Genomic DNA, 26,957 nt, shown 5'->3' on the forward strand with positions numbered 1-26,957 from the left:
TCTGCAGCCACTGTGGCCCCTGTGTGGGTGTGTTTGGTTTGGCCAGCCTAACATTAAGCTTTTTTTTTTTGTATTCCTTGCCAACTAATTCCACATAAAAAGAAACGGATGTCTGGTTGTTCTAGAAAAACTAGAAGGTTCTAGCGCGGCACTATCCAATACAGTGACCATTAGCACTTGAGATGTGGTGACCCCAAATTGAGATGTGCTGTCCTTGTAAAACAGGCGAAGGATTTCAAAAACTTAGTGCAGTAGGATGTAAGCTACCTGGCTAGTAATTTTTTATACTGATGACATGTTGAAATGATCATATTTTGGATATACTGGGTTAAATAAAATATATGAAAATTCATTTCACTTGTTTCATTCTACTTTTCTTCACGTGGCCAGCTGGTAAGTTTAAATGCTGCCCCCCATGGCTCACACTTTGTTTCCATTGGACAGCGCTGCTCTATAATTTTTTTTTTTTGGCTGCATCGTGGCATGTGGGATCTTAGTTCCCCAACCAGGGATCGAACCTGTGCCCCCTGCAGTGGAAGCGTGGAGTCCTAACCGCCAGACCACTAGGAAAGTCCTGGACAGCGCTGCTCTGGACACCCCCGGGCTGTGGTACTGAACGCTGGGTGCTGAGTGAAGGCTGCCCCTTCCCAGGCTCGGCCCCTGCCCCCCCACTTGCTTCATGGGTACTTCACCCACTGGAGTGACCTGCTGGGTCCCTGCAGGCAGGAGCGTTTTGTGGCCCAAGCACGAGTCTCCAATTAGTTTCGGGGCTCCCTAAGACAAGCATTCAAATATTTGAAGACAAGGATCTCCCCTGACCTCAGTCATGGACTTGCCATCCCCTGTTCCTTTAACCACTCCTCCCACCGCATGGGTCTGAGTGGGTCCCTTGTCAGCTGGGGTGAGTTAAAGGATGTGGGCCCTGGAGACAGGGCCAGTCCCAGTGTTGGCCCTCGTTCTCCTTAGAGCCCTCTCCACGGGCGGAAGCATCTTGTCTCTGAACTTGAGCTTCCTCAGCTGTACAGTGGGGCACCTCGTGCCTCCCTCCCGTGGCCAGTGCAAGGAGTAAAGGGCTCGCTCGCTGTGTCACAGGCCTGAAAAAAGAGTTTCCCTCCCGTCGCCGCCCCTAGCTATCAAGGTGGCGCCCAGAGGGAGAGTCCAGGAGGTGGATTGGAAGTGGGACCCGCTACAGAAACCCCTGAGGAGACCCCATAGGATTTCCCCCCTCCCCACGGCACTCGAGGGACCGGAGAGAAACAGATATGAGAAGGACAGAGGGCAGTTTTCAGAAACCCTCCTGGAGGGAGGAGTCTCTTTACTGGTGTGGATGAGGCTGTCTAGGTGTCGGGCATCATAGTGAGGCGGGGGGCCGTCGGAGTGGTCAGATGGGGGGCAGGGCGGAGCTGGCGTAGCTCAGGCTGTGGGGACCGGTGGTGGGCGTGCTGGCGGGGCTGGTGGCGGACGGCGGGGAGAGAGAGGTCACCACCACGCCGCCGTCGTCCAGGGAGCGCTTGTAGGGGACTGGAGCATCATTTCGGAGGTCCTGGAGGGCCAGGTAGGCCTGGAGTATCTGTGGGCAGAGGAGGGCGAGCTGGAGGCTGGCTTGGGTGGGGTCGGCCCAGGTGGGAGCTGTGCCACAGCTCACTGGATGATGCCCACACTGGGCTGAGTCTGCTGGGAGGAAGGGGCGCCTTCTTCCCTCTTTGCCCAAAGTCACAAAAGGGGCTTGCGGAGGTCCTGGGGAGCTGGGTGGAAGGTTCTAGCCCTCTTAACTCACACCACCCCGCCCTGCAGGGAGGAGGCTCCTCACCCAGACGAGGATGGAGAAGAAAGCGAAGGTGATGGCAGCCTTGACACTGCTGCTCCCCAGGAGGAACTGTCTGGGCGGCGAATGCTGCCACTGGTTGGCCAGGAAGCAGAATCCCACGAACCAAATGCCTGCCCAGAGGGCTGGGGGGTCGAGGGAGAGAAGAGGGGCGGGGTGGGGTGGGAGGGGCGTGAGTTGGGGAGAGAGCGCTCAGGAAGGGTGGCTGGGGCCTCGGGTCTTGCCGTGGCCTCCCCCTCCCAGCCGGCCGCAAAACAACCCCTGGAGTGGGGTGTGCCGTCCACTACGGGGCTCGCCAGCCACTTGCAGCTTTTTATGTTTCACTCGATCAAAAATTCCAATCGATTAAAATAGAATTTAAAAAAATTCCGCCCCTTGGTGGCACTGGCCACACTTCAAGTGCTCGGCGGCCACACGTGGCCCGTGGCTCCCGTGTTGGGGAGTCCAGGCACAGAACATTCCTGTCCTCACAGAACCTTCTCTTGGACAGCGCTGGACTCGGTGACCTTTAGGGGCCCTCCCAGCCCTAAGTTGCTGGAACTGGGCAGGTGCAGAAAAGGAGAGGAAGGAGCCTGGGGCCTGAGGAAAAGGAACGAGCATTTATTTGGCACTTACTGTGTGCCGGGCTCTATCTAGGGTGCTCGGCATTGGTGAGGAGGCCAGGCCTGGCTTGGAAGCCTGGGTCTGCCACTCGGCAGCCATTACACAACCTCCTCAAGCCTCAGTTTCCTCCTCTGTGAAATAGGAATCTGAACAGGACTTCCCTCCTTGGGTGGTTCTGAGGAAGAAATGAGAGAGCCACGGGGAGCTCTTGAAGCGGTGCCTGACACAGGGGATATGCCTGGTAAATATCAACATCACTGCAGGAGTCCTTTCTCGAGCTTCATCCTTAGAAAAACCCTGAAGGTGGGAGTTTTCATCCCAGCTTCTACAGAAGCTCAGAGAGGGGAGAAAACCCACACACTGAGGAGGCACCAGAGGTGAGATTTCAAACCTGGGTCTGTCTGACTCTGCGCTCTGCACCCAACCGCTGGCCACTGCCACTGGTGGCTTTTCAACAAAGGTTGTGAAGAAGGGAGGTGAATGCGAGGAAAAAGCTGGGCAGGAGAGAGGCTTCTAGAATTAGTCTGGGGGTCAGAAGAGATGACCCTTACCCTGAGTCTAAGGGATGGGCAATGATTCCCCGGGAGGAAACAGCGGGCGCAGAAGAGCTTTGAGAAGTGAGGGGCAAAGCTTTGGGTCACGTGTGGAGGACGGTCGGGGCCGGCTGGGTGGTCAAGGGCAGTGCCCGGGGGGCTCACCGGCCAGGATGAAGTCCAGGAGCTGGAAGGCCGTCTTGAAGCGGCTGGTGGTGGTGCGGCCCTCATGGGCGTCCAGGGCGAGGAAGGCCAGGCAGCTGAGGAAGGCCAGGAGGCCAGCTCCCACAGCGAAGCTGCAGCCCGCGTTGTTGCTGTTGAGGACGCAGTGGAGCTGCGAAGAGTTGGTCTTGTTCTGGTAGCCGTCAGTCAGCACGGAGGAGAAGACGATGAGGGAGAAGACCTGTGGGTGCGGGATGGGGGTCCCCAGGGGCCGGAGCAGAGCTCAGCGTCTCCCCAGACCGGCTCATCCTCCCGGGCGGGTCCCCATCACTGGGCGTGGGGGCCCTGCCGTGCACCCTCCCGGTGGTTCTGACCCCTCCCTCCCGGTCACATCCTCAGAGCTTTCCAGAGCCATCCTCCCGCTGCCCCTCGGCCCCTCTCCTCCATCCCAGCTCAGGCCTCATCCTCCCCACTGGGCCCTTGCCCCAGCCTCTTCCCCGGCCTCCCTGCCTCCAAGTCTCCCCACACGGCCCCACAGGGGCTCTTTCCACACCCTGCCCCTCCCAGCTCCCAGCCCCACACCCCCATGACTCCCCAGCACCCCCAGGACAGAGTCCCAGCCCCTCATCTCCCCCCCACTCACCCCTGCCTCGCTCACGCTCACCTTCTGCCCCCAAACCCAAGTACCGATATGAAATGCACCGTGCCCGGGATTCGGGAAGAGAGGGCAATAAGTATCTCTGCCTTCAAGTCTTTCCCTCTGGCAGCCACTTCTTCCTCCTCTCTCCCAGCTCCATTAATTCCTCTCCATTTTAAAAAAGGAATTTGTGAAATATTCCAAACGTACAGAGAGAAGTGTAATAAACATTCAGTACCTAATGAACATTCACCTTTTGCTTCAAGGCTTTTTTTTTTTTTTTAATATATTTTGTTTTGGCCACGCCACACAGCTTGTGGGATCTCAGTTCCCCAACCAGGGATCAAACCTGGGCCACGGCAGTGAAAGAGCTGAATTCTAACCACTAGGCCACCAGGGAACTCCCAAGGCTTTTTTATTTTTAAAGCAAATACAGCCTGGGACTTCCTTGGCAGTCCAGTGGTGACTCCGCACTTCCACTGCAGGGGGCACGGGTTTGATCCCTGGTTGGGGAACTAGGATCCCACATGCCACACGGCGCAGCCCAAAAAAAAAAAAAAAAAAAGCAAATGCGGGGCTTCCCTGGTGGCACAGTGGTTAAGAATCCGCCGGCCAATGCAGGGGACACGGGTTCGAGCCCTGGTCCGGGAAGATCCCACATGCCGTGGAGTAATTAAGCCTGTGCGCCACAACTACTGAGCCCGTGTGCCACAACTACTGACTGAAGCCTGTGCGCCTAGAGCCCAGGCTCCGCAACAAGAGAAGATGTTGCAATGAGAAGCCTGCGACTGCAATGAAGAGTAGCCCCTGCTCTCCACAACTAGAAAAACTAGGTATTCGCACACAGCAACGAAGACCCAACACAGCCAAAAATAAATAAATAAAATTAAAAAAAAAAAAAGCAAATGCAGCCTCACCGATATGCTAGCCCTGTCACCTTTGTCTGTGCACACACTGCACATAGCACACGGGGGTACCACTGTCCACATAACCCTGTTCATTTATGAAACCACCGATGTACTCCACAAGCACTAGCCTGTGTCATCCTTACAACCACCCTAGGATGTGGGCACTATTAACACCCTCGTTTTTTTAGCTAATGGAGCTGAGGCACACAGAGGGTGAAGAGTGGCCCAAAGTCAGTCAGCTAGTGACAGGCAGTGCCTGGATTTGAACCCAAGTTGTCTGGCTCCTGAGTCTGCTTTAACCCCTGCTGTATACGCTGCCACCGGCTGGACCAGAAGCCCCGAGGGCAGAGGTTCCCATCAATGAGATTCGGTGACGATCTGAAGCCCCAGCGATTTGTCCCAGATGGTCACAATGCAGCGTGGCAGGGGCCACACCGGATATGGAAGGAACTGGTGTGTGTATGTGATGGGGGTGGGAGCTGGTCCAGGAGGGCTTCCTGGATGCGGTCAGGCCTGTAAGGAATGCTGCAGGGTGAGAAAGGCTATGGAGTGGGATCTTGTCTGGGGGTCAGTAGGGAGCCATGGAATGGCTGAGAGCAGGGGAGGGGCAGGGTCAGCTCCGGGTGTATGAAGAGCCCTGTGGGGCCATGCAGAGGTGGACTGGAGTGAGTGAGACTGGAGGCTGGGAGTCTGAGGAGGAGGCTGGGGCCTACGCTCAGGGAGAGAGTCAAGGTTTGAGCAGGAACTGAAGTCAGGGGGCCGGATTTAGGAAGTAGTAAGGTGAGACCTGAACTGCACCTTAAAGAATGGGGAGTTTTGGGGAGTGATAAATTGGGAGTTTGGGATTGGCATATACACACTACTATATATCAAATAGATAATAAGGACCTATTGTATAGCACAGGGAACTCTACTCAATAGACTGTAATGGCCTATATGGGAAAAGAATCTAAAAAAGAGTGGATATATGTACAGGTATAACTGATTCATTTTGCTGTACACCTGAAACTAAGACAACATCAACTATAATCAATTATACTCCAATAAAACTTAAAAAAAAAAAGAATGAGGAGTTTTGCAGGCAGACAGGAGGAAGGGCATTCCAGGCAGGCCAAACCATGTGTGCGAATGCCAGATGCTGCAGAGGGAAGCTCCTGCAGGGGCTGGAGACAAATCTCATCTGAGGGGTCTGGTATGAGGTGAGGCTGGAAACACAGGGACCAGACCCTCTGAGGCCTTGAACACCACACCGACGGGCCTGGACTTGGGAGCCTGGCAAAAATTAATTTTCTAGCTTGGACTTAATTTTATGCATGGAAGGGCTCTGAGCAGAGGATGGCCAGCGTCAGACAGGGAGTTCGAGAAAATCTCCCTGGTCATGATGGATGGGAGGGCCCAGGCAGAAAGGCTGAGGCCAGGGCTCTGGGAAAGCCAGTGATATTTAGGGCGCAACAGTGGACTTGGTGATTGATTGGATGTGGTAGTGTTGGGGACAGGAGGGAGGGGAGGAGACAAGGGGAAGGTAATTCATTAGAATTTGAATTCCTCCTGGACAGGGTGCATGTGGGCCCCTTCTCTCTACAACCAGCACCCAGCACCAGACTGGACCTCTGCAAATGTGTTGAAAGAGTGAATGACTTTGGCCCTTCTTTTTTCCTCCTGCGCTGCCCTTCAGAGTGGGGACGGGAGAGGCAGAGGATGGACCCCTAAACTCTACAGCCTCTGCCCATTCTCCTCTCTCCTTTGCCTTAATTGCCTTCTCTGAATAAAAAGAACAGATAATAATAATAATAATGACTAGTCCCTCTTTTTGTCCAGCACTTTAGCATTAAGGGAGGGTATTCACATCCGTTCCATTTCAGGGCTGCAGCACTGAGTCTGCAGAAGGGGAGCGTCTTGCCCTGCTGGTCCGAGGCAGAGCCAGGTCAAGGACGGGAAGGCCCATTGATCATTTTTGAGCCCGGATTCATTTTACCTTCGCCCCCTCCCTGCAGCCCCGGGGGCCCCGCGTGGTCGCGGTTACTAAGCCATCGCCCTTTCACAGGTGATAAATCGAAAGCCGTGACTGTGCAGTGGAAAGAGCCAGCCGCGTCTGACTCCGACAGCTGTGTGGCTGGCCTTGGGCAAATTGCTCACCTCTTGGAGCCTCAGTTTCCCAGTCTGTCTCTGTGCTGCAAAGACGCGGACGCCTGGCCCTGATGGCAGTTCTCATGACTGGCCAGAGAGGGGAAGCGTCCTCTCAAGGTTAGTCATGGGGGGAGGGGGTTGGAATCCAGCCCCCCTGACTTCCAGGCCCGCGGGCTGTCTGTCCACTGACCCAAAAAACCTTGGACAAGCAAGAAGGGGGCTTGGCTGGACCAGAGGGACCCTAAGCCTCTGAAGCCCGAGGCAGACCTCCTTCCACACCCCTCCTGGCCTGTCCCCAGGGAGGGAGCAAAGATTCATTAGTTATAGCACCAGCTGGCAGGCAGCCGTGAGAAGGACAAGGATGGGAGGACCAGCTGCCCGGAGACTCCCTGCCGAGGAACTGGGCCAGGGGGGAAGGAGGAGAGGGCGGGCGGGAGGGAGGAGGGAGGTGGCAGGCAAAGTCCGTGACTGAAACGTCTGGCACAGTCGGAGGCCCTTCCCCCCAGCCCTTCCCCACCCCCTTCTCCCTCGCCACCCGCCCCTCCTTCTGAAGCGTCGGAAGCCAAGCCCGTGCATCCTTCTGACTCGCTCTCCAGCTGGGTGACGTCCTTGGGCAAGTCGCTCAACCTCTGTGAGCCTCAGTTTCCCCTTGGGTCCAACAGGTGTAATGATGCTCACGCCATAGGGTCGTGGTGAGGAGCCGAAGAGCGAGGCCAGCGAGGGACTTGGAACTGGGATGTGGAATGCGTTTTTCACCTCTTCCTTTGGGTGAGAACGACGATGGACACGAGTCCCCACCACCCTATGGCCCCCAAACCCATCCTTCTCTCCTCGATCACAAGTTGGTCCCAATAATAATCGCTATCGAAGGAAAGATGGCTACTTGCCAGGCGCACACTAATCAGTTTAGGGGCCTTGATTTCATTTTCACACACAGTCTTTCCTGGTGAGCGGGAAGGACTATACATAGGAGGGTGTGGAGGTTCAGACAAATCAAGTCACTTGCTCAAGGTCACACAGACCTGGGGTCACCGGGGAAGTTATCAAATAAAACGGGGCACTTTTGAGAATCAAAGGAGGTGCTGCTGATAATTATGCCAGGACCAACCCAGGCAAGCAGGGCAGGATGTCGCTCTACATGGAGACCATGTGGTCGAACCAGGATTCTCGGTCAGGCCGGATCGATCCTTCTGGAATAGGACCCTGCATTCAATCCCGGGCATCCCACCTACTCTCCTGACCCCGATCAAATCTCATCATCTCCCTGGGCCTCGGTTCCCAACTCTGTCAGAGGAGTGCCGTGGAGGCTGCACAGCGTAAAGCCCACAGTCACAGCTTTAACTCCTCAAGCACTGAGGTCCAGAGAGGAGCAGTGATCGGCTCAATGTCACACAGCAAAGTCGGGGGCTGAATGAGGATCTGACCCCAGGTGTCTTGACTCTTCGCGAATGTGGTAATGATGAAACGAATGCAGGTAAATCCCTTGCTTGGCACTGTGCCTGGCCATAGTGACCACCTACCCTCTGGCATCTTAGGTCTACATTACATATTCTTATTCTCTTCCTACCTCTGTGCATCTTTCCCCCCAGAGGCCCCAGCCCCTGCTCCTCTCCTGGTCCCTTGTCTGAGAGGTGGAAATGAATGGGCTCTGGCATCTCACAGACCCCAGTCTGATTCCCTGCCTCTTACTGTGTGACCTTAGCCAACGCTGTCCAATGGAACCTTCCACCATGATGGAAATGTTCTAGATCCTTACTGTCCAATATGAGAGCCGCCAGGCTGAAATGTGGCCACTGTGACTGAGGAATGATTTCTTTCTTTTTTTTTTTTTGGACGTACCATGCAGCTTGTGGGATCTTAGTTTCTCCACCAGGGATCGAACCTGGGCCGCCTGCAGTGGAAGTGCGGAATCCTAACCACTGGACTGCCAGGGAATTCCCTGAATATTTTATTTTATTTAGTTTAGATTAGAATAGCCACATGTGGCTTGTGGTTACCAAATTGGACAGCACAGCCTTAAAAAAATTATTTAACTTTCTCTGATCCTCAGTTTTCTTCTCTCAAAAATGGGGCTCCACAGCACCCCCTTTGCAGGGTTGTTTCTTCCCATGAGAGTTAATAAGTGCTCAGAATAGCGCAGGGCCTACAGTTAGATGCTCAGTAAAGGGTGACTTCCGTTATGAGCTCCCTTTGGCTTCATTTTCCCCATCTAACCCCTTCTTCCCCCCCCCCACTCTCTCTGCACCGGGTCTGGGAGGTGAGACACCTGCTTCCTGTCACCCACGGGGCAGCTGGGCTACAGGAGGGCCTCACCCCTGCCAAGCTCCGTGCGATCGTCTTTGGCCTCTTGAGAAACTGCACGGCTTCACTGTTGGCCAGGTCCTGGAGGCTTTCTGGGATGTGCATGCCTGCTGTTCTGCTGCCCAGGCCCTGGGAGGCCGGAGCAGTAATGCTGGGCGCTGCCTGCTGGGCACTACCGTCCAGAGGCTCTAGGCCCACCCCGGGGCTCAGCTGCTGCAAGACAAGAGGGATGGAGGGGGGATGGTTAGAGTCCAAGGTGTGGGGTAAAGGGGCTGCCAGGGGTCCCAGGGGTAGGGGGCAGGGGATGGGAGGGTCCTTGTAGTCCCAGGATGGGGTTATATAGGGTGAGGGTTCTTAGGAGTCGGTGCATGGGTGAAGGAGATGCTGGGGTAGGGGTCCTAGAGATCGGGGCACAGGATGAGAGGGTCCCATGAATTGGGGTGCCGGGGGAGGGGGCTTCTGAGAATTCCAGAGGTAGGGGCACAGGGTGAGGGAGCTGCTGGGGTCCCAGGAGTCAGGAATGCAGGCTGAGGAGGGCCCCAGAGGTGGAGGTGCAGAGTGGGGAGATGCCTGCCAGGCTAGGGAGGAGAGGGGAGAAGGCAGGATACTGGGGTGATGCCCTGACACAGGAGCCAGAGGGCCCATTTTAAGGACTGTGTTAATGGGATTTTCGAGGGACTAGGGGTGCTGGAATGGCGAACAGAACCCCGGGGACGTCTGAAACAGGGGGATCCCTTTCAGGCTTTGGGGTGACAGCACCCGTAGTGTAGACCCCAAGCAGCTCAGGGTAGATTTTAGGCTGTGTTCGTGATTGCGGGTGATTGCCTTAGAATCAGGGCCTCCCCTTAGAGTTCAGGTCCATCTTCATAAAAGTGCGTTTCCTCAAGTCGGGGGTCTGGACCTCAGATGTGTAGGGAACATGGGCTCGGAACTCAGCTGCCCCCTCAGAATGAGGAGGCCGTGCCCCCGGCACTAAGCTACCTTCAGAGAATCGGGGTCTTCCCTTTAAGGACGTGGAATGGGGGTGGTGACACTTGGGGGTGATGCTGCCTGACAAAGGGTCACCCCTACTCTGGAGGCCGGGTCAACGTCACCTGGAGGACCGCTCTTCCTTCCGCCCACCTTCCCCTCCTGGTCCTGGCACCACCTCAGCCTTCTTTTGGTTCCTCTTTTTCCCGCCTTTTCGCTCCTTCTCTGCTGGAGCTGATTGGCTGAGCCAAAGCCCCGCCCCCTCTCTTTCCCCGCCTACTCTGGAGCTGACAGAAGCAGGGGCGTGGCCTCAGCGGACGTTGGGCCGCCCGCCGTTGGCAGGCTGCGCGCGGAAGCCCTGCACGGTCCCGGAAGTCCCGGGAGTCTGGCGCCCGCCCCGCCCCTTTCCCTTTGAAGCTCTTGGACAAGGAGATACTTCTGCAGCGCATGCGCCGAGTCCAAGGAAAGCGAGTTGTGGAGCGAGGCAGGCAGATTGCGCGTGCGCAGTCGACACAGGGCGTTAGAAGAAGGAAATGGACCTCTCTCAATGACCTAGGCATTGCGCATGCGTCTTACTGCGGACTGAAGCCGAACCTCGAAGGACCAGGACGCTTTTCTGCACATGCGCAGGAGGCTCAATGACAGTTGAACGTTGGCTAAGGTGAGGGAAAGGGTGAAGGATTGCCTAGCCGGGGGTGGGCGGCCCTGCACCCCTATGTAGCCTTCCGAGCATATCCTATGCGCTTAAGATCCACCTGCCGCCTAGACCCCGCAGAGACTAGTTGTGCCACCACAGGGCTTCTGGGACCGCAATACGCTCCAGGACTTGAAGACCTCTGACCCCTGCCTAGGACTCAGGCCAACTGAGCACTGTGGGAGGGGACGCACAGCAAGGGCCTACGAGGCGGGCGGATGGGCTCTGCGCCCTTCCTGGGGTAGAAACGGCCCCTGGAAGTTGGGACACGGAGGTGGAGAGGGCGCCTTTACCCCCAGATGACCATTGACTTATGCCCATTTCCCTCGTTTAGGCTGCGGGGAAAGGGTCTGGCCATGCTGCATGTGACCCGAGGGTTCTGGGGATCCAGGGTCCGAGTATGGCCCCTGTTGCCCGCGCTCCTCGACCACCCCCGGGCCCTGTCATCGCTGGCGGCCAAGATGGGGGAGTACCGCAAGATGTGGAACCCCACGGAACCCCGCAACTGGTCCCAGCAGTACCGCGAGCGGTTCATCCCGTTCTCCAAAGAGCAGCTGCTCCGCCTCCTGATAAAGGTACAGCCCGCCCCGGGTCCAAGAGCCTTGGAACTACGAATCCCGGCAGGCCTCGCGGCGGTACAGCCCTTCATGCTATAGAGGGCTGCCTTGGAGCCCCCTGGGAGTTGTAGTTCCTATTCCCTTTATAGGCCCAGGTGGGCGTGGAGTGAGTTGGAATGCAGGGGACTGACCTTTGAGATGCAGATAGGTGCCGCAGCAGTTCCGGACTCCAGCTTGTTCTGGGGGCTGGAACAAGCACTCACTGGGGCATGGTTTTTCCCTCTACAAAATGGGTATAATAATCATCCTCATCATTACTATTACTACTGCCTAATAATAATTATTATACCCACGAAGCTATAATTATAATGATATCACACAGAGCTCTTATTATATGGCACTGTGCTAAACATTTCCCACATATTATTGAATTATTGAACAACCCAATAAGAGAGGTACCACCATCATTCTCATTTTACAAATGAGGTAACTGAATCAGGAAAAGGTCAGTGACTCACCCAAGGTCATGACTAGTGGCCCAGATCTGACTCCACAGCAGGGCGGGGACAAGGGTGAGGCAAGTAGGCACTTGCTCGACCCTAACAGCTTACCCCACTGTTGCCATCATACTTGTGATTATCCTGTATTATCATTCATTCATTTAATTATTGATTAAACACCTGTATGGACTAAGTCCTGTGCTGGGCTTTATCCATACACAAAAGTATATGTACACACACATAAACACACGTGTATATATACAGACACACATAATCACATCACATTCTCACCATTGCTTTTTTGAGAAAGAGGGTATGATCCTCTGTTGCCGATAAGGAAACAGGCTCAGAGAAGTGATGACATTCACCCCGGGCACCGAGATAGGAAGCATAAAAAAGTGGTTAAGTATGTGTGCTCTGGAGTCAGATAGGCCTGGATCGTAGTCTCAGCTTTTCTTTATACAGACAGTGTAGCCCTCAGCAAGTGACTTCTCTGAATCTAAGTGTCCCCTCTGAATAATGAGGGTTATAATTCCATCAACCTCCTTGCATCCTCTAGAGGATGATATCATGCCAGCAAACAGCGCCTGGCACACAAATAAGGAGTGACTCCTGGCCAGTAAGTGTCAAAGCGGGAACCTGAACATCTAGCTCTTCAAGTCATCTGTTTTTCACTCTCTGGAGCTACCTCAGTTACTTGGCCAGTGAAATTGATCAACCCTTGTCCCTTCTAAAACACGCCCAAATCTTAAAGAGCCCAGAGCTCTGATTTTCTGTCTGGGTTGCCCAGGAAAGAATTCCTCCCCATGAGGAAGTAGGGAGAGGCCTAAAGAGAAGTTTTGCTTCCCGAGGTAACAGGAGTTCCATTCCAGTCCTGCGGAGAAGGCGGCTTTGGAGGAGTTCGTGGCCCACGTGAACTTTTGCACCTTGTTCCACTACCATCACATCCTGGCCCAGCTGCAGGTGAGGACAGGGCCCCTCTGGCCCTGTCATCCTTGTTTGCTTATCCATTCATTAAGCAAAAATTCTCTGAGGGCTTACTTGGAGCCTGGCCCTGTTCTAAGCACTGGCAATGCAGCAGTAAGCAGAAGAGATGAAGCCATGCCCTTGTGGAAGTGACATTCCAATTGGGGAGATGATAAATCAATAATTGTAAAATATGATACCCAGGAGTTTTAAGTGCTATTGAAGGTGGAATAGAAAGGGACGAGAAGGGCACCTGTTTTAGACAGGGTGGTCAAGGAAGCCTTCTCTGAGGAGGTGACAGGTGAGTTAAGACCTGAGTGAAGCGATGCAGCGAGCCTCATGGGTGTCTGGGGAAGGACATTCCAGGCAGAGCGAAAAGCAAGTGCAAAGGCCCTGAGGTGAGAGAGGGCCTGGAGTGTTGGGGGAATGGCAATGGGACCACTGGCTGGAGGGAGAGAGGGCAAGAGGTGAGAGCAGAGAAGGAGTGGGGGAAAATTGAGCCTGGCCTTGTGGGCCATGCAAAGGACTTGGCTTTTATGCTAAGTGAGCTGGGAGCCGCCGCAGGTGGGCTCTGAGCAGAGGAGGGTCATGAGCTGATTTGGGTGTCAATAGGATCCTTCTGGCTGCCATGTAGGGAAAAGACGGTCAGAGGCAGGGAGATCTATTAAAGAGTCTATTATGTTTGTCCAAGTGAGAGATAATGGCAGCTCCCACAAGGGTAATAGCAGTGGAAGTGGTGAAAAGTGGTCAGACGTTGCTAATGGTCCGAAGGCATCAGCATTCAGCTGTGTGGGTGGGGCCTTGAGAGAGAGAGGAGTCAAGGGGGCCTCCAGCGGTTCAGGTCTGCTCCTCCCGAAGGATGCAGCTGCCACTTACTGAGACGTGGAAGACAGAGTCGGGGGCAGGAGACAGGTCTGTGGGGAAGATTGAGAGCTCAGTTTTGGACTCAGAAATTTGAGCTGCCTATTGGACAGCCCGGTAGAGAGAGGGACTTGAATGCCCACAGGCTGGAGGTCAAGGGAAGGGGCTGGGCTAAGAAATAACTCTGGAAGTATCTAGATGGTACTGCATGCAACCACCAGGGGGATTAGTCCTGAGGAGTGAGTGCCAGTCCGGAGGTCGGGAAGGGGAACTGGAAGCAGTGAGGGGGCTGGACAAGGAGAAGTCAGAGAGAAGCCGAATTCCAGGAAACGGTGGAAGCCAAATTCCCAGCATCCTCCTCCTGCTCTAGGATCTTGTGTTGGGCATCTCCAGGACAACCCTCAGATTCACTGATTTTCACGAGGGGCTCACAGAGCTCAGTAAAGCTGTTATGCTTCCAGTACTAGTTTATTACAGCAAAAGGAGAACAGACAAAATCACAAAGGAAAAAGGCAAGGAGACGGGGTCCGGGAGAGACCAGGTGAGAGCTTCCGGTTGTCCTCTCCCAGCAGAGTCACAGGAACAGTGCTTCATTCTCTCATCAGTGGTGCATGACAACACACAGGGTGTCACCCACCAGGGAAGCTCACCTGAGCCTTGGTGTCCAGGGTTTTTAATGGCGGTTGGTCAGGCAGGCGTGGCTGACTGCCTACGTGGCTGATCTTAGTTACTTAGTCTCCGGCCCCTCCAGAGGTCACACTGCTACTTCATGGCCCCACCGTGAATCACATTGTTAGCACAGACTATCAGGTGTGGCCCAAGCCCCTGGTAAACCAAGCTACTCCCATCAGGCAGGATAGTCCAAGGGCTTAGAGGTTCCCTCCCAGGAGCCCACCAGTTCTTTGGAATGTGCAGGGTTTGGACAACCCAGGCCTGCCGAGTTAACCCTTTACCACTCCTGCCCCCCTATAGCTCTCCTCTTTGCTTCGATGAGGGGCAACATCGGCCCCTCTGTGTCAGGCTCATCAACTCCTTCCTGCAGAACCGAGGAGCAGCTGCCATCAGCCCCATTTGCAGAAGCAGAAACTGAAGCTCCAAGAGGGCCCAGATGTGCCCAAGATCACACAGGTCCCAAGTGGCAGAGCTCGGATTTGCACCCCTGTCTCCTGGCCTCCAAGCTCTTCTTCGGGGCACTTTTTTTTTTTTTTTTTTTTTTGCGGTATGCGGGCCTCTCACTGCCACGGCCTCTCCCGCTGCGGAGCACAGGCTCCAGACGCACAGGCTCAGCGGCCATGGCTCACGGGCCCAGCCGCTCCGCGGCATATGGGATCCCCCCGGACGGGGGCACGAACCCGTATCCCCTGCATCGGCAGGCGGACTCTCAACCACTGCGCCACCAGGGAAGCCCCGGGGCACTTTTTAAAAAAGTTATTTAAAAATATATTATTATATAAACACTTAAATATATTGAAACAGAAAGAATATACAGTGAAGACAGACATTCTCACTGAGGCAGCAGATTTTAAATGGAGACACTGAGAGGGTTGGGTAGAAGCACCAAAGGTGAGTGAGACGCACCGGGTGACCATTTGCTGGTGACCTAAGTCCGTTGAGGAACCAGGCAAAGAACAAGAAGAGCCCAGTTCAGGCGCCAGCTTTGTCGTTCACTAGGCGTGCGGGTGACCTTGGTAGGTGACCTCTCTCTGCTCCTCCTTTCTCCTACGCATTTATTCATTGAATTCACTCACTAGATATTTACTGAGCACCTACTGTGTCCCCCGAATGGTTCCAGCCCCCAGGACACAGCGGTGAGCCTGAGATGTGTGTATCTGCCTCATGGCGTCATGTTCTAGTGAGGGAGACAGACCCTTGACAAGGTAAAGAAGTAAAATATGTTAAGAGGTGCTAAGTACCATGGATAGGGGTGCCAGATAAAGTACAGAACACCCAGTTTACTCATTTCCTACTGCTGCCATAGCAAATTACCATCAACTGGGTGGCGTAAAACAAGAGATTTATTCTCTCAGAGCTCAGGAGGCTGGAAGTCCAAAATCACGTTGTTGGCAGGGTTGGTTTCTTCTGGAGGCTCGGAGGAAGGGAACCATCCTACGCTTCTCTCCCAGCTTCTGGTGGGTGCCGGCAATCCTTGGCTTGTGGACACATCACTCCAATCTCTGTCTCCATCTTCACATTGCCTTCTTCTCTGTGTGTCCTTTTCTGTCTCTTATAAGGACACTCTCATTGGATTTAGGGCCCACCCTAATCCAGTATGATCTCACTTTGATCCTTACCTTAATTATACCTGCAAAGACCCTATTTCCAAATGAGGTCGTATTCTTTTTTTTTTTTAATTTATTTTATTTTTATTATTTTTGGCTGCATTTGGTCTTTGTTGCCGCACGCGGGCTATCTCTAGCTGTGGCGAGCAGGGGCTACTCTTCATTGCGGTGCGTGGGCTTCTCATTGCTGTGGCTTCTCTTGTTACGGAGCACGGGCTCTAGGCATGTGGGCTTCAGTAGTTGTGGCATGCGGGCTCAGTTGTTGTGGCTCGTGGGCTCTGGAGCACAGGCTCAGTAGTTGTGACACACGGGATTAGTTGCTCCACGGCATGTGGGATCTTCCCAGGCCAGGGCTCAAACCCGTGTCCCCTGCACTGGCAGGCAGATTCTCAAGCACTGTGCCACCAGGGAAGCCCGAGGTCATATTCTGAGGTTCCAAGGGGACATCAATATTTAGGGGACACTATTCAACCTTCTATACCCAGTTAAATTTGAATTTCAGATAAGCTATGAATAGTTTTTTTTTTTAAGTATAATTATGTCCATGTAATATAATCCTTGTATATTGCATAGGACATACTTAAACTAAAAAATTATTTGTTGTTGATCTGAAAATCCAATTTAACTTGATGTCCTGCATTTTATTTCTTTTTGGCTAAATCTGGTAACCCTAATTAAGAAGAAAAAGAAATCAGAGGTATTTTTGCAATTTTAGGTAGGGTAGTCAGGGAAGGCCTCAGTGAGGGGGTGACATTTGAGCAGAGACCTAAAGGAGGCCAGAGTGAGCCATATGGAGATCTGTGGGAATAGTAAGTGCAAAGGCCCTGTGGCAGGGGTGTGCATGGTGTGTAAGGAGGAACAGCAAGGTGGCTGGTGGGGCTAGAGCTGAGTGCCCAGGGGGGACAGGGCTGAAGATGAAGTCAAAGAGGGGACCCGGGGCCAGATCCTGCAGGGCCTTGTGGGACACAGTGAGGACTTTGCTTTGACTCTAGGTGAGGTGGAAGCCAGGGGAGGGCTCTGTGCCGAAAATAGGCGTGAGCAGATTTAGATGACGACACGCGCCCTCTGGTGGCCGTACCGGGAACAGACGGGGGTGAGGATGGGAGATGGGAGCTGGGAGCTGGGAGTCCTGCACTGAGGCCACCACAGCAGTCCAGGGGGTGAGAAGTGCTCAGATTCTGGATCTATCAATATTCTGAGTGTGGTGCCATCGGGATTTGCTGATGGGCTGGAGAAAGAGAGGAGTCCAGGGTGACCCAAGGCTTTGGGCCTGAGCACCTAGAAGGATGGGCTTGGCCTCTTCTGAGATGGAGAAGATGGGGGGCACCGTGGGGTGGAGTGGGGGAGGGGATTGGGGAGGAGTTTCAGGACCCCAGTGTGGGACATAGAGGGCCTGAGAGCGGGGTGGTGGGGACGGTCATGAGTCAGACACTCTCCCCCCCTGTGCAGGGATGAATTCAGGCTGTGAAGGCGAGGGTGTGTGTGAGTGGATGTCCACACTGACCTTGATGTCTGTACCAGGGTCTATGTGCAAATTAGAAGAAAGCACCCCTTACCCTAGCCTGGGGCTGTCTAATATGATAGTGACTATCTACACGTGGCTGTGTAAATTTGAAATAATTGAAATTAAATAACAATTTAAAATCCCATTCCTCAATTACATCCATCACGTTTCAAGTGCCCAGTGGCCATCTGTGGCCAGCTGCAACCTATTGGATAGTGCACATGGAGATGTTTCCATCATTGCAGGAAGTTCTATTGGATGGTGCTGTTCTATACCCTTTATTTCCTTATGAAAAGATGATAAATGTCTAGGTCTGCAGCATCTACAATGGTACAATTTAGGTCTGGTACCTTTGGGAGGGGACACCTCGAATTGTTATTTTGTTGGAAGATAGGGATTAGAGGATGTTATTTTGTGGGCTTGATGTTGGATTTGAGGCAACTGTGACATCCCTAAAGAAATGTCAAGTGGAGAGTTTGTATTAGTTCCTATAAAGGCTTAGCTGCTATAACAAGCAGACCCCATAAGGCAATAGTTTAAAGGAGGTGGAGGATTCTTTCTCTCCCACTTAACAGCCTTGTGGTAAGTGGCGCAAGGTGGATAGGCAGCTCTGTTCCACATGAGATGATGCCGGGATCCAAGTTCCTTCCATCTTGTTGTTCTGCCATCCCCTTAGGGCACAGTCTTCATCTCTGTGGGCTCAGAACTGGGTTGTAGGCAGAAGAGCATTCTAAGCTGGTAGAACAAGGAAATAGTGTAAAGTGCAAGGGGGGCAAGAAGTGAGGGAGAAGGTGTACCTGTCACTTCTGCTCACATTCTATTGATGAATTCTCCTAGCCACACCTAGCCTCTCAGAGGAAGATGGGAAATGTAGTCTATCTGGGCAGCCCCATGGCCACCTTCACCTCTATTACTGTGGCAGAAGGGGAGGACAGACCTCATGCACTGGAAATGGGTATTAGGTCTGGAACTTGGAGGAGAGGTCCGAAATGGAGATGTGGGTTAGGTAGTTATCTGCGCAGAGGTGGTGTTTAAGGGCAAGGGGATGGCGAGGGGACTTAGAGTGAGCTTGAGGGAAGAGAAGGGAAGAGGGCCTAGAATCAAGCCATGGGGTACCCCATCATTTAAAGGATGGGGCCAGGAACATCCTTATGTGTACCCACAATCCCTCATGCAGTGACCTAGCTCATTTTTCTTCTCTCTGACTCTCTCCTCAGGCCTTGTATGACCCCATCAACCCTGACAGGGAGACCCTTGAGCAGCCTTCACTTACAGACCCCCAGCGTCTGTCCAATGAACAGGAGGTTCTTCGGGCTCTGGAGCCCCTGCTGGCCCAGGCCAACTTCTCCCCGCTCTCAGAGGACACCCTGGCCTATGCTCTGGTGGTCCATCACCCTCAGGATGTGGTCCAGGTGCTTGTCTTCCAGAGGAGAACCAAAACTCCCAGGATGCCTTGGGGTAGGGGTGGAGTCTTTGGGAAGCAGAGCCTGCTGGGAGTTGTAGTCCTGAACACAGGGCACCAGCACTTGTGGCACCTTTGGTGAATTAGAAAAAGGTGCCTCTTTCTCAGGTCACTTCACTGCCATCTGTTGGAAAAGTATCATAAGATACAGGTCTTAGGACTAGAGACTTTATCACCATTTGCCAGAAAACCAATACAGCTGTCCTTTGGTATGGGGGGGATTGGTTCCAGGACCCCTGTAGATATAAAAATCCCCGGATGCTCAAGTCTCTTATGTGAAATGGCATAGTATTTGCCTATATATATGCACATCCTCCTGCATACTTTGTCATCTCTGATTACTTATAATACCTAATACAGTGTAAATGCTATGTAAAGTAGTTGGTGGTACACAGAAAATTCCAGTTTTGCTTTCTGGAACTTTCTGGAATTAAAAAATTTTTTTCTCCATGCCGTACTTGGTTGAATCAATGATGTGAAACTCACGGATATGGAGGGCTGACTATAATAAATAATATCAGTACAAAATACCATTAAAGTCAACAAAATTAGGGAATTCCCTGGCAGTCCAGTGGTTAGGAGTCAGCGGTTTCACTTCTGGGGTGCAGGTTCCACCCCTGGTCAGGAAACTAAGAAGATGCCATAAACCATGGGGTGCGGCCAAAAGAAAAAAGAAAGTCAACAAAATTATAATAAAAATACTAAAATCTTCCAGATTTCCACATTTTAGTGATTTTTAAGATGTGCTTTTTTTCTGAAGTCATACTTTACTGTCTCTGAAATTGGGATGTGACTTACAAGGGGGGGGGGTAGTGTGAAATAGTTTAATTGGCAATATATTTTCCCTTTTAGTTGCTTCATAAAATAATAAATTATAGAGTATCTTAAAATCAGTGGCATCTTAGATTCTAGGAAATACGGTAATAAAGATGACTGTGATGTGAATGGCACCATCTTGGGTGGTGTGCCCTTGTGCAGTATACAACATGAACAACCATACATGGCTGTTCTGCCTACACACTGGGTGATGATAAGCCTGGGAAGTGGGGCAGGGGATCATTGGGGGCAGGGGCATCTAATTCGAGTATTCCACACTCACACCCTAGCTTATGCTCAGCTCCCCCTGTTTCCTTCTTCCCCCTTGGCAGGTGACGATAAATTTGGACCAGTATATCTACATGCAGTTCTGGGCCCTGGGCCAGCGAGTCGGGCAGATGCCCCGTAAGTCCAGCGTGGGCTTCAAGCATGGCTTCTTCAAGTCGCCCCCTGCAGAGAGGTGAGGCGGCCTTTGGTTCCCCAGCTACAGCGAGAGGGAGCAAGGTTAGAGTCGAGAGGGGACTGACAGGTCAGTGTCTGGATTTGGGTGTCTGGGACCCGGGTGGGAAGCCAAGAAAGGGGGAGAGGTGAATCAAATACTGCCTTTTCTTTCTAAGGAGAAGTAAGAACTACAATTCCCAGGGGAAGAGAAAGGGTAAGGACATTTTTCTCTATTTTCCAAATGAGGAAAACTGAGGCTCAGAGAGGGAAGACCAAATTCTGAAAAAGTGGTACCGCCAGGATTCTGATGAACATTATGTTTTTAATAGATATTCAAATACAGAGTAGGGTCAGGAGAGCCAGACCTTCTCACAGTCAGCCAATGGACCTGTCAGTCACCCAATCCTTCTGGAAATCAGTGTATCAAATACAGTTACGAATCCAAAAACAAAACACAACAAAAACCAGAGACAAGGGCTTCCCTGATGGCACAGTGGTTGAGAGTCTGCCTGCCGATGCAGGGGACACGGGCTCGTGCCCCGGTCCGGGAAGATCCCACATGCTGCGGAGCGGCTGGGCCCGTGAGCCATGGCCGCTGAGCCTGCGCGTCCGGAGCCTGTGCTCCGCAATGGGAGAGGCCGCAACAGTGAGAGGCCTGCGTACTGCAAAAAAACAAAAAAAAAACAAAAAAAAAAACAAAGACAAAAAGTCTCTTATATCCCTTAAACCAGTAGTTCCACTTCCAGGAATCTATTCCAAGGACATACTTATACGCGCAGACTCTGTGTTTAATTATCTGTCTCTCATGCTGGACCATAAGCTCAACAAAGGCAGCTCCACAAATTCAGTGTTGTCTCTCCAGAGCTAAATAGCACTCCCTGGCACCTAGCAGATACTCTGAAATATGTATAGAATTTGAATTTGAAAATTAACTAAAGTAATAAACTCCCTGTGCAACTAAATCACTTTGCTGTACACAGGAAACTAACACAATATTGTAAATCAACTATACTTCAATTAACAAATAATAAAAAAGATAATTAACTAAAGAATCTTAGCTCTCATTTTTCAAGTTCTTAAAATCAGAAGCAACCTATGTGTCCAATAATAAGGGATTGTATCATGTCACTGACCCCTTATTGTTGGACACTTATGTCTGACTTTCCTCCCACCATTGTTAATTAGCTTTTAAAATGATGATGTGACTACAGAGCCAGAGAGAGTGTCCTAGGGTTGGAGTGGGGCGCCCAGGGGTGGTCCTGACCATCGTTGCCCCTCCATCTCTGGCCATCAGGAGATACTTTAAGCGGGTGGTGCTAGCAGCCCGAGCGAAGCGGGGGCACTTGGTGCTGAAGAGCTTCAAGGACATACCGTTGGAGGGCCTGGAGCAGCTGCTGCCCGAGCTGAAGGTGCGCACGCCCACCCTACAGCGGGCCCTGCTCAATTTCACGTTGGTCGTCTCGGGTGTGGTGTTCTTCGTCAATGTGGGCATGGTGGTGCTCTCTGACCTCAAGATGGCCACCTCCCTGCTGCTGCTGCTCTTCACTGCCTTCATGGGCCTGCGGGCCTCCAAGGTAAGCGGCCCACCCCACCAAGCCTGCTCCTTGGTGTTCAGCCAGGTCTGGCCACCCTATCGTTTTATTTCTCTTTTTGTGGATTATTCCTGCTTCGTGCTGTGCTTCCTTTCCTTTCCTTATTTACTCAACACAACCTTGGGCGGGTTTCTTGATCTCTCTGTGCCTCGATTTCCTCATCTGGAAAATGGGTATAATAGCAAGACCTGCCTGGTAGGGCTGTTGTGAGGAGGAAATGAGTGAATCTGTGAGGAACACTGGATACAGGGCTGGCATGTGGCTAGTGGGATACAAGTGTTCACGGCCACTCACTGCATGCTTAGTGACGTGGGAAGGGTGTGTGTTTTAGAACCAGACTGCCTGGGTTTGAATCTAGTTCTACCGTGTTCTAGCTGTGTGACCTTTTTTTTTTAGCTTTTTTTTTTTTTTTTTGGTGGCCACACCGCATGGCATGTGGGATCTTAGTTCCCCGACCAGATATCGAACCCATTCCCCTGTAGTGGAAGCGTGGAGTCCTAACCACTGAACCTCCAGGGAAGTCCCTAGCTGTGTGACCTTGAACAAGCTGCTTAACCTCTCTGTGCCTCTTTAAAGTGGAGATGACAGTGGGGGTTGTTGTGAGGAGTAAATGAATTGATGCGCATACTACAGTGCGGAAAACAGAGCCTGGCACATAGTACAGAGGCATTATATGAGAGTTTGCCATTACCATTATTACTGTTATTACTGACTGTGCTCTTGTCTCCTGAGTCTGGGCTTCCCCATCCTGGCCAGGTGTCACTATCACCAGGGGAGCTATTTTATAAATGCAGCCTCCTGTGTTCTAGCCCATATGGACTGAATTGGAAACTCTGGGAACAGGGCCTGTATTATTAACAAGCTCCCTTCCTGATTCCGCTACATGTGAGCGCAGGGCCGCCTCATCCAGTTGTGCAGGTTGTTCACCATCCAAGGATGCGTGGCCGAAGGGACAGCTGGGGGTTGGACTCCAGCTTGTGCTTTGCTTGCTGAGCCGCGAGCTCTGTCTCGAGGCTGAGGTGGCCTCAAGGGGCCGCCTTTTACTGATTCTCCCCAGGGGTGGCATTGGCCCCAGGAACGTGGACTGGCATGAAGTTGCTGTTGTGCCCGATCACTTACTTGCTGGCTCCTTGGTTTTCAGGCTGTTTTCAGCCATCCCAATGGGCTCGTAGGAAGCCTGGTTGGTTAATAAATCCCACAGATAATAACCAGCCTGCGCTGGCTGAGAGGGTTGCAGGGGTGGGGGGAGCACTTCCTACCTAGAACCAAGGGTCCAGTGGGATTGGAGGGAAGCTCTGAAAGGCGGGGATTGAGCCTTTCAGGGGGCTGGGTGAGCACAGCTTGGAGGGATCTCACAGTGATGGAGTCTGGGGTGCAGCGTGGTGAAGCGAGGCCCCAGAGGGAGTGGCGAGGGCCTTGAATGCCAAGGCAGTGGCCCTGGACTTCATCCTCAGGGCAGGGGGCTATGGAAGGGCTGTAAGCATAGAGGGTGTGTGGCAACCACGGACAACAGAGGGGAGGGTGCCGAGCTGCTCTGGGGAGGACATACACAGTTCTAGCCCAGGGAGGACCATCCGTGCTACCTCTCAGTGGCCCGTGGGGATGGAGGGTCCTGAGCCTCTTGGGCTCTGAAGCACCCGGTTTTAAACCCAGTTCACTAGTTAATTTACTGCATCCCTTAGACAGTTTCCCATGCCCCAGGCTGAGCCCCCATGCCTTAACTTTATCATTTATTTATTTATTAATTTGGCTTGTGGGATCTCAGTTCCTCAACCAGGGATTCAGTCCGGGCCATGGCGCCGAAAGCACTGAATCCCAGCCACTAGCCCACCAGGGAACTCCCTCCATGCCTTAAATGTGGGTCTCCCTGGCCTCTGTCCAGCTGCCCGCACAGCATCCATCTTCCCCTAAACCCCCTTGTCCTCCCGAGTTCCCCGTCTTGGGACAGATGCTCAGATCAAACACCTGGGAGGCTGATTTTGCCGCAGGATACACGTCCCTCTTTCTCCTTCCACCCCTACACCCACGAGAGATCTCGTCCACTTCCGTGGTTTCCACAAGCAGCTCCCCATCATCTCCTAGATCGGGGTGCTCTGTGCTCAGCCTGAAGCAGCCAAGTTGGCCAGGTGGAGGGCAGCATCTCTCCCACACCTGCTCTTCCTCCTGGTTCTCCATCTGTGTTGACCCCGTTGTCCCCCAGTCACTGGTTAGACCCCTGGAAGTCGCCCTGGTCCTGCCCCCCAACCCGTCAGTCCTCAGCCCATCCTTCCTGCCCCCCCTCTCCAAGTCTCTGTGCCCATCTCCTTTCCTCTATCCTGGCTCCAGCTCAGACCCTCTTCCTAGCCCCCCCGTTGGTCCCCTCCGGCCCATCCCCATTGGCCCCGGGGCTGGCCCTGCTTCTCCCTTGCTCACAACTTGGCATCGGAGACCTTGCTTCCCCAGCCTCATCTGACACAATTCTAAGCTTCAGCTCTACCAAAATATACTTGTAGCTCCTCCCCCCCGCTTCTCTTTTCTTCTCTCCCTTTGCATGTGCTGTTCCTGGTGGGGAAGGGGGGCAGCCAATAGACAGCTGGGCCCCAGACCTGGCGCTCCCTCCCTTCTTCTCTGAAAACGGCTCATCAAGTATTTGTTGTCTGTTAACACTTCTCTTTGACAATTTAACATTTAAAACCTTTTTTTTTAATTATGGAAAAGTGCAAACAGATGCAGAAATAGAATAGTATAATAAGCTTCCTTGTAGCCAGCACCAGCGTCAACAGGTAGCAACGGTCAATCAGGTTTCACCTAAAGACCGCCTCCCCGACCATTGGATTATTTTGAAGCAGATCCTGCACGCGTCATCTGGGAACACTTCAGTATGTGTCTAGACGATAAGGATTAAAAAAAAAAAAAATCATTGTAACAAAAAGTGCCGACACTAAAACTCCTGTGGTCCGGAAATCCTCGAACACATTCATTAATACGTGGCTCAAATGAGCAAACCAGGGGCGAGAGCATGTGGGTTAAACATCCAAATACCCAGGCCCCAGTCCTGGGGACCTGGACCGAAGACGTCTGGGGAGGTCCCTGGAGCCCTCGGGAAGGACTGTACCAGCGTAAGTGACCCAGGGGTGTGTATATGGGTGAGGGTGCGTGCTGGGTGGGTTGGGGAGTGTGTGTGTGGAGCCCCAGCACGGCCCTGACCCTCCCGGATCTCGTCTGGCCTGCAGATGTTCGGACAGCGGCGCAACGTGCAGGCGCTGGAGCTGGCGCACATGCTCTACTACCGCAGCACGTCCAACAACTCGGAGCTGCTCAGCGCCCTGGCCCTGCGCGCGCAGGACGAGCACACCAAGGAGGTGATGCTGGCGCATAGCTTCCTGGCCCGGCGGCCCCGGGGGACGCAGGGCCAGCCGGAAGAAGGTAGGACTGCGAGTGCCAGGTGGCCCCACACTGCCCCGCCCCTTTTCAGCCCCGCCCCCGCGAGGCCCCGCCCCATCCCAATGCTGCCCGGCTCAGACGTGGCCCCACCTGGAGCAAACTCCACCCTGCCCCTACCGGGTTGAGACTACCGTTAGTCCCAAGTGGCCCTGCCCCAGTGAGACACCATCCCCACGATGCCCACCTCCCAGTCCCGGCTCGCACTGGTGAACCCGATTCAGCACTCGGGACCCCTGACCCAGCTTCTGCTCTTCCCTGGGGTGACTTCCCTCTCCTAACCTCAACCTCGATAGGAGTCTTGGATCAGGCTCCTGTTGTGGCATGCTCCCCACTCCCCGTCCGCTTCTTCCTATACGTGAACCCAAACACTTCCTACAAGACACCCTTATCCGTTACCTGTGTAAGCGCCCTGAGCAAGAGTCCCTGGCATGTCCCCAGATGAGAGCCCCAAAGCTGAGCCTCCTAGGCTTTGTCCCACTCCCCTAGGCTTCTCCCAAACCCAGACCCCTCTTATTCGTTGTGCTGCGCCCTCCCTGCTGCCCCCTCTCAGTCCTTCCAGGTCTGTCTGACCTCCTCACAACACCTGCCTCCCTCTGCAGAGACCTCCCAGTGGCTCCAGTCGGAGGTGGAGAACTGGCTTCTAGCCCAGTCAGGCTGTGACGTGGCCTTCAACGGAACTCGGGCCCTGGCCCACCTGCAAGCCCTGACCCCCAGCATCGGGATGTACCCGCCCCCGGGTTTTCCCAAACTAGACCCGTTGGCTACTATCACTTCCCCCAAGGCCGCACCACCCAGCACTGATGACCCCTTATCGAAACCTCTCTGTCCCGCCCCGCCCAGCCAGCTGGCTGGGAACTAAGCTCCGCCTCCTCGACAAGCCGTCAATCATGGCTACGATGCTTCACCACTCCACAACTTCCAGTTACTCATTACTACTTAACGTTACTCTGTTTTCTTAAACAAAGTCGCCCATCAAAGCAGCCTGCTGTTGCTAGGCCCCCTCTTCGGATGAACAGCCAATCAAAGCTTTTAGGCCCTGCTTCTGTTCCATCTTGGTCTCCCGCCCCACAAACATTTAAACGTGGTGCCAGCCAATCACAGCTCTGCAACGCTACAAACCACCAGGCACAGCTGTTAAACTGTGCCCTCCCGAGGCTATATATCACATGTCTTTTTAGCCTGTACCGGGCAGACTGCCCATCGTGTTCACCGAGGCGGAGCTCCAGCCCACGTCCAATGAGAGCCTTTTAGCCCGGTTCTCTGGCAAACCGCCAATGACAGCTGTTGGGCACAACCAACCTAGGGCAGCCAGTTGTCCCTGCATGGAAGCAACCAATCAGAATTTTTAGAGGAGACCTGATCTTTCTATCAATTGCAGCTACTTATAAGGCAGGCCATTTGGTCAACTGTCGATCAGCTTGTCCAGGCTGAAGGGGTTGGGAGCCTTGTGCCAGGCAGAAAGCTAGGCCAGGAGGAACCAGAAACTATCCTCACCCCAAGGCTCACGTCCACTCAGGCCCAACAACAAAACTCAGGCGCCTTCCCTGCCCAGGTCCCTCAGCCTTTCTACAGAAACTACCTCAGCCTGGATCTTGCCTCCACCAGTGGCCTGTGCAATATTTATTGGTCTATCAATTTCTCCCCTGTCCCCTCTCGCAAAGGAATAAATCATGTTTCATAAATCTGGATGAGTGGGGTAGCCGCAGGGGTTGGAGGGAAGGAAGGCATTGGAATCTGGAAAGAAGAGACTCTGGGTCTTGGGGGAATGCATTTTGGGTGGGTCCCGGGCAAAGGAAG

At 53.3% G+C, this 26,957-nt stretch overlaps 2 protein-coding genes across 6 annotated transcripts; one reads left to right on the top strand and one right to left on the bottom strand.

The window, feature by feature from the left end:
• Positions 1 to 1,351: 1,351 nt before the first annotated feature.
• On the bottom strand, positions 1,352 to 11,324 carry SYNGR4 (synaptogyrin 4). Of its 2 annotated transcripts, XM_082677185.1 has the most exons (5): positions 11,281 to 11,324; positions 9,109 to 9,309; positions 3,127 to 3,364; positions 1,811 to 1,950; positions 1,352 to 1,570 (listed from the first exon to the last, which is right to left on the bottom strand). In XM_082677185.1, exons 2-5 carry the CDS (start codon positions 9,199 to 9,201, stop codon positions 1,382 to 1,384), a joined length of 660 nt encoding a protein of 219 aa, XP_082533311.1. In that variant the 5' UTR covers positions 9,202 to 9,309; positions 11,281 to 11,324; the 3' UTR covers positions 1,352 to 1,381. The 2 variants fall into 2 exon arrangements, with proteins under 2 accessions (XP_082533311.1, XP_082533312.1); XM_082677186.1 differs by lacking the exon at positions 1,811 to 1,950 and having other exon boundaries at positions 1,441 to 1,570.
• TMEM143 (transmembrane protein 143) lies at positions 10,686 to 26,811 on the top strand (the record flags this gene model as incomplete). Of its 4 annotated transcripts, none has more annotated exons than XM_082677182.1 (8): positions 10,686 to 10,726; positions 11,094 to 11,334; positions 12,675 to 12,779; positions 18,644 to 18,838; positions 20,037 to 20,164; positions 21,440 to 21,719; positions 24,950 to 25,142; positions 25,760 to 26,811. In XM_082677182.1, 8 exons carry the CDS (start codon positions 10,704 to 10,706, stop codon positions 26,017 to 26,019), a joined length of 1,425 nt encoding a protein of 474 aa, XP_082533308.1. In that variant the 3' UTR covers positions 26,020 to 26,811. The 4 variants fall into 4 exon arrangements, with proteins under 4 accessions (XP_082533308.1, XP_082533310.1, XP_082533309.1 ...); XM_082677183.1 differs by having other exon boundaries at positions 10,704 to 10,726; positions 11,151 to 11,334; XM_082677184.1 differs by lacking the exon at positions 12,675 to 12,779.
• Between the last annotated feature and the right edge of the window lie 146 nt (positions 26,812 to 26,957).

Source organism: Grampus griseus (genome assembly GCF_964374135.1).
Source record: "Grampus griseus genome assembly, chromosome: 19".
NCBI classification, from domain to species: Eukaryota; Metazoa; Chordata; class Mammalia; order Artiodactyla; family Delphinidae; genus Grampus; species Grampus griseus.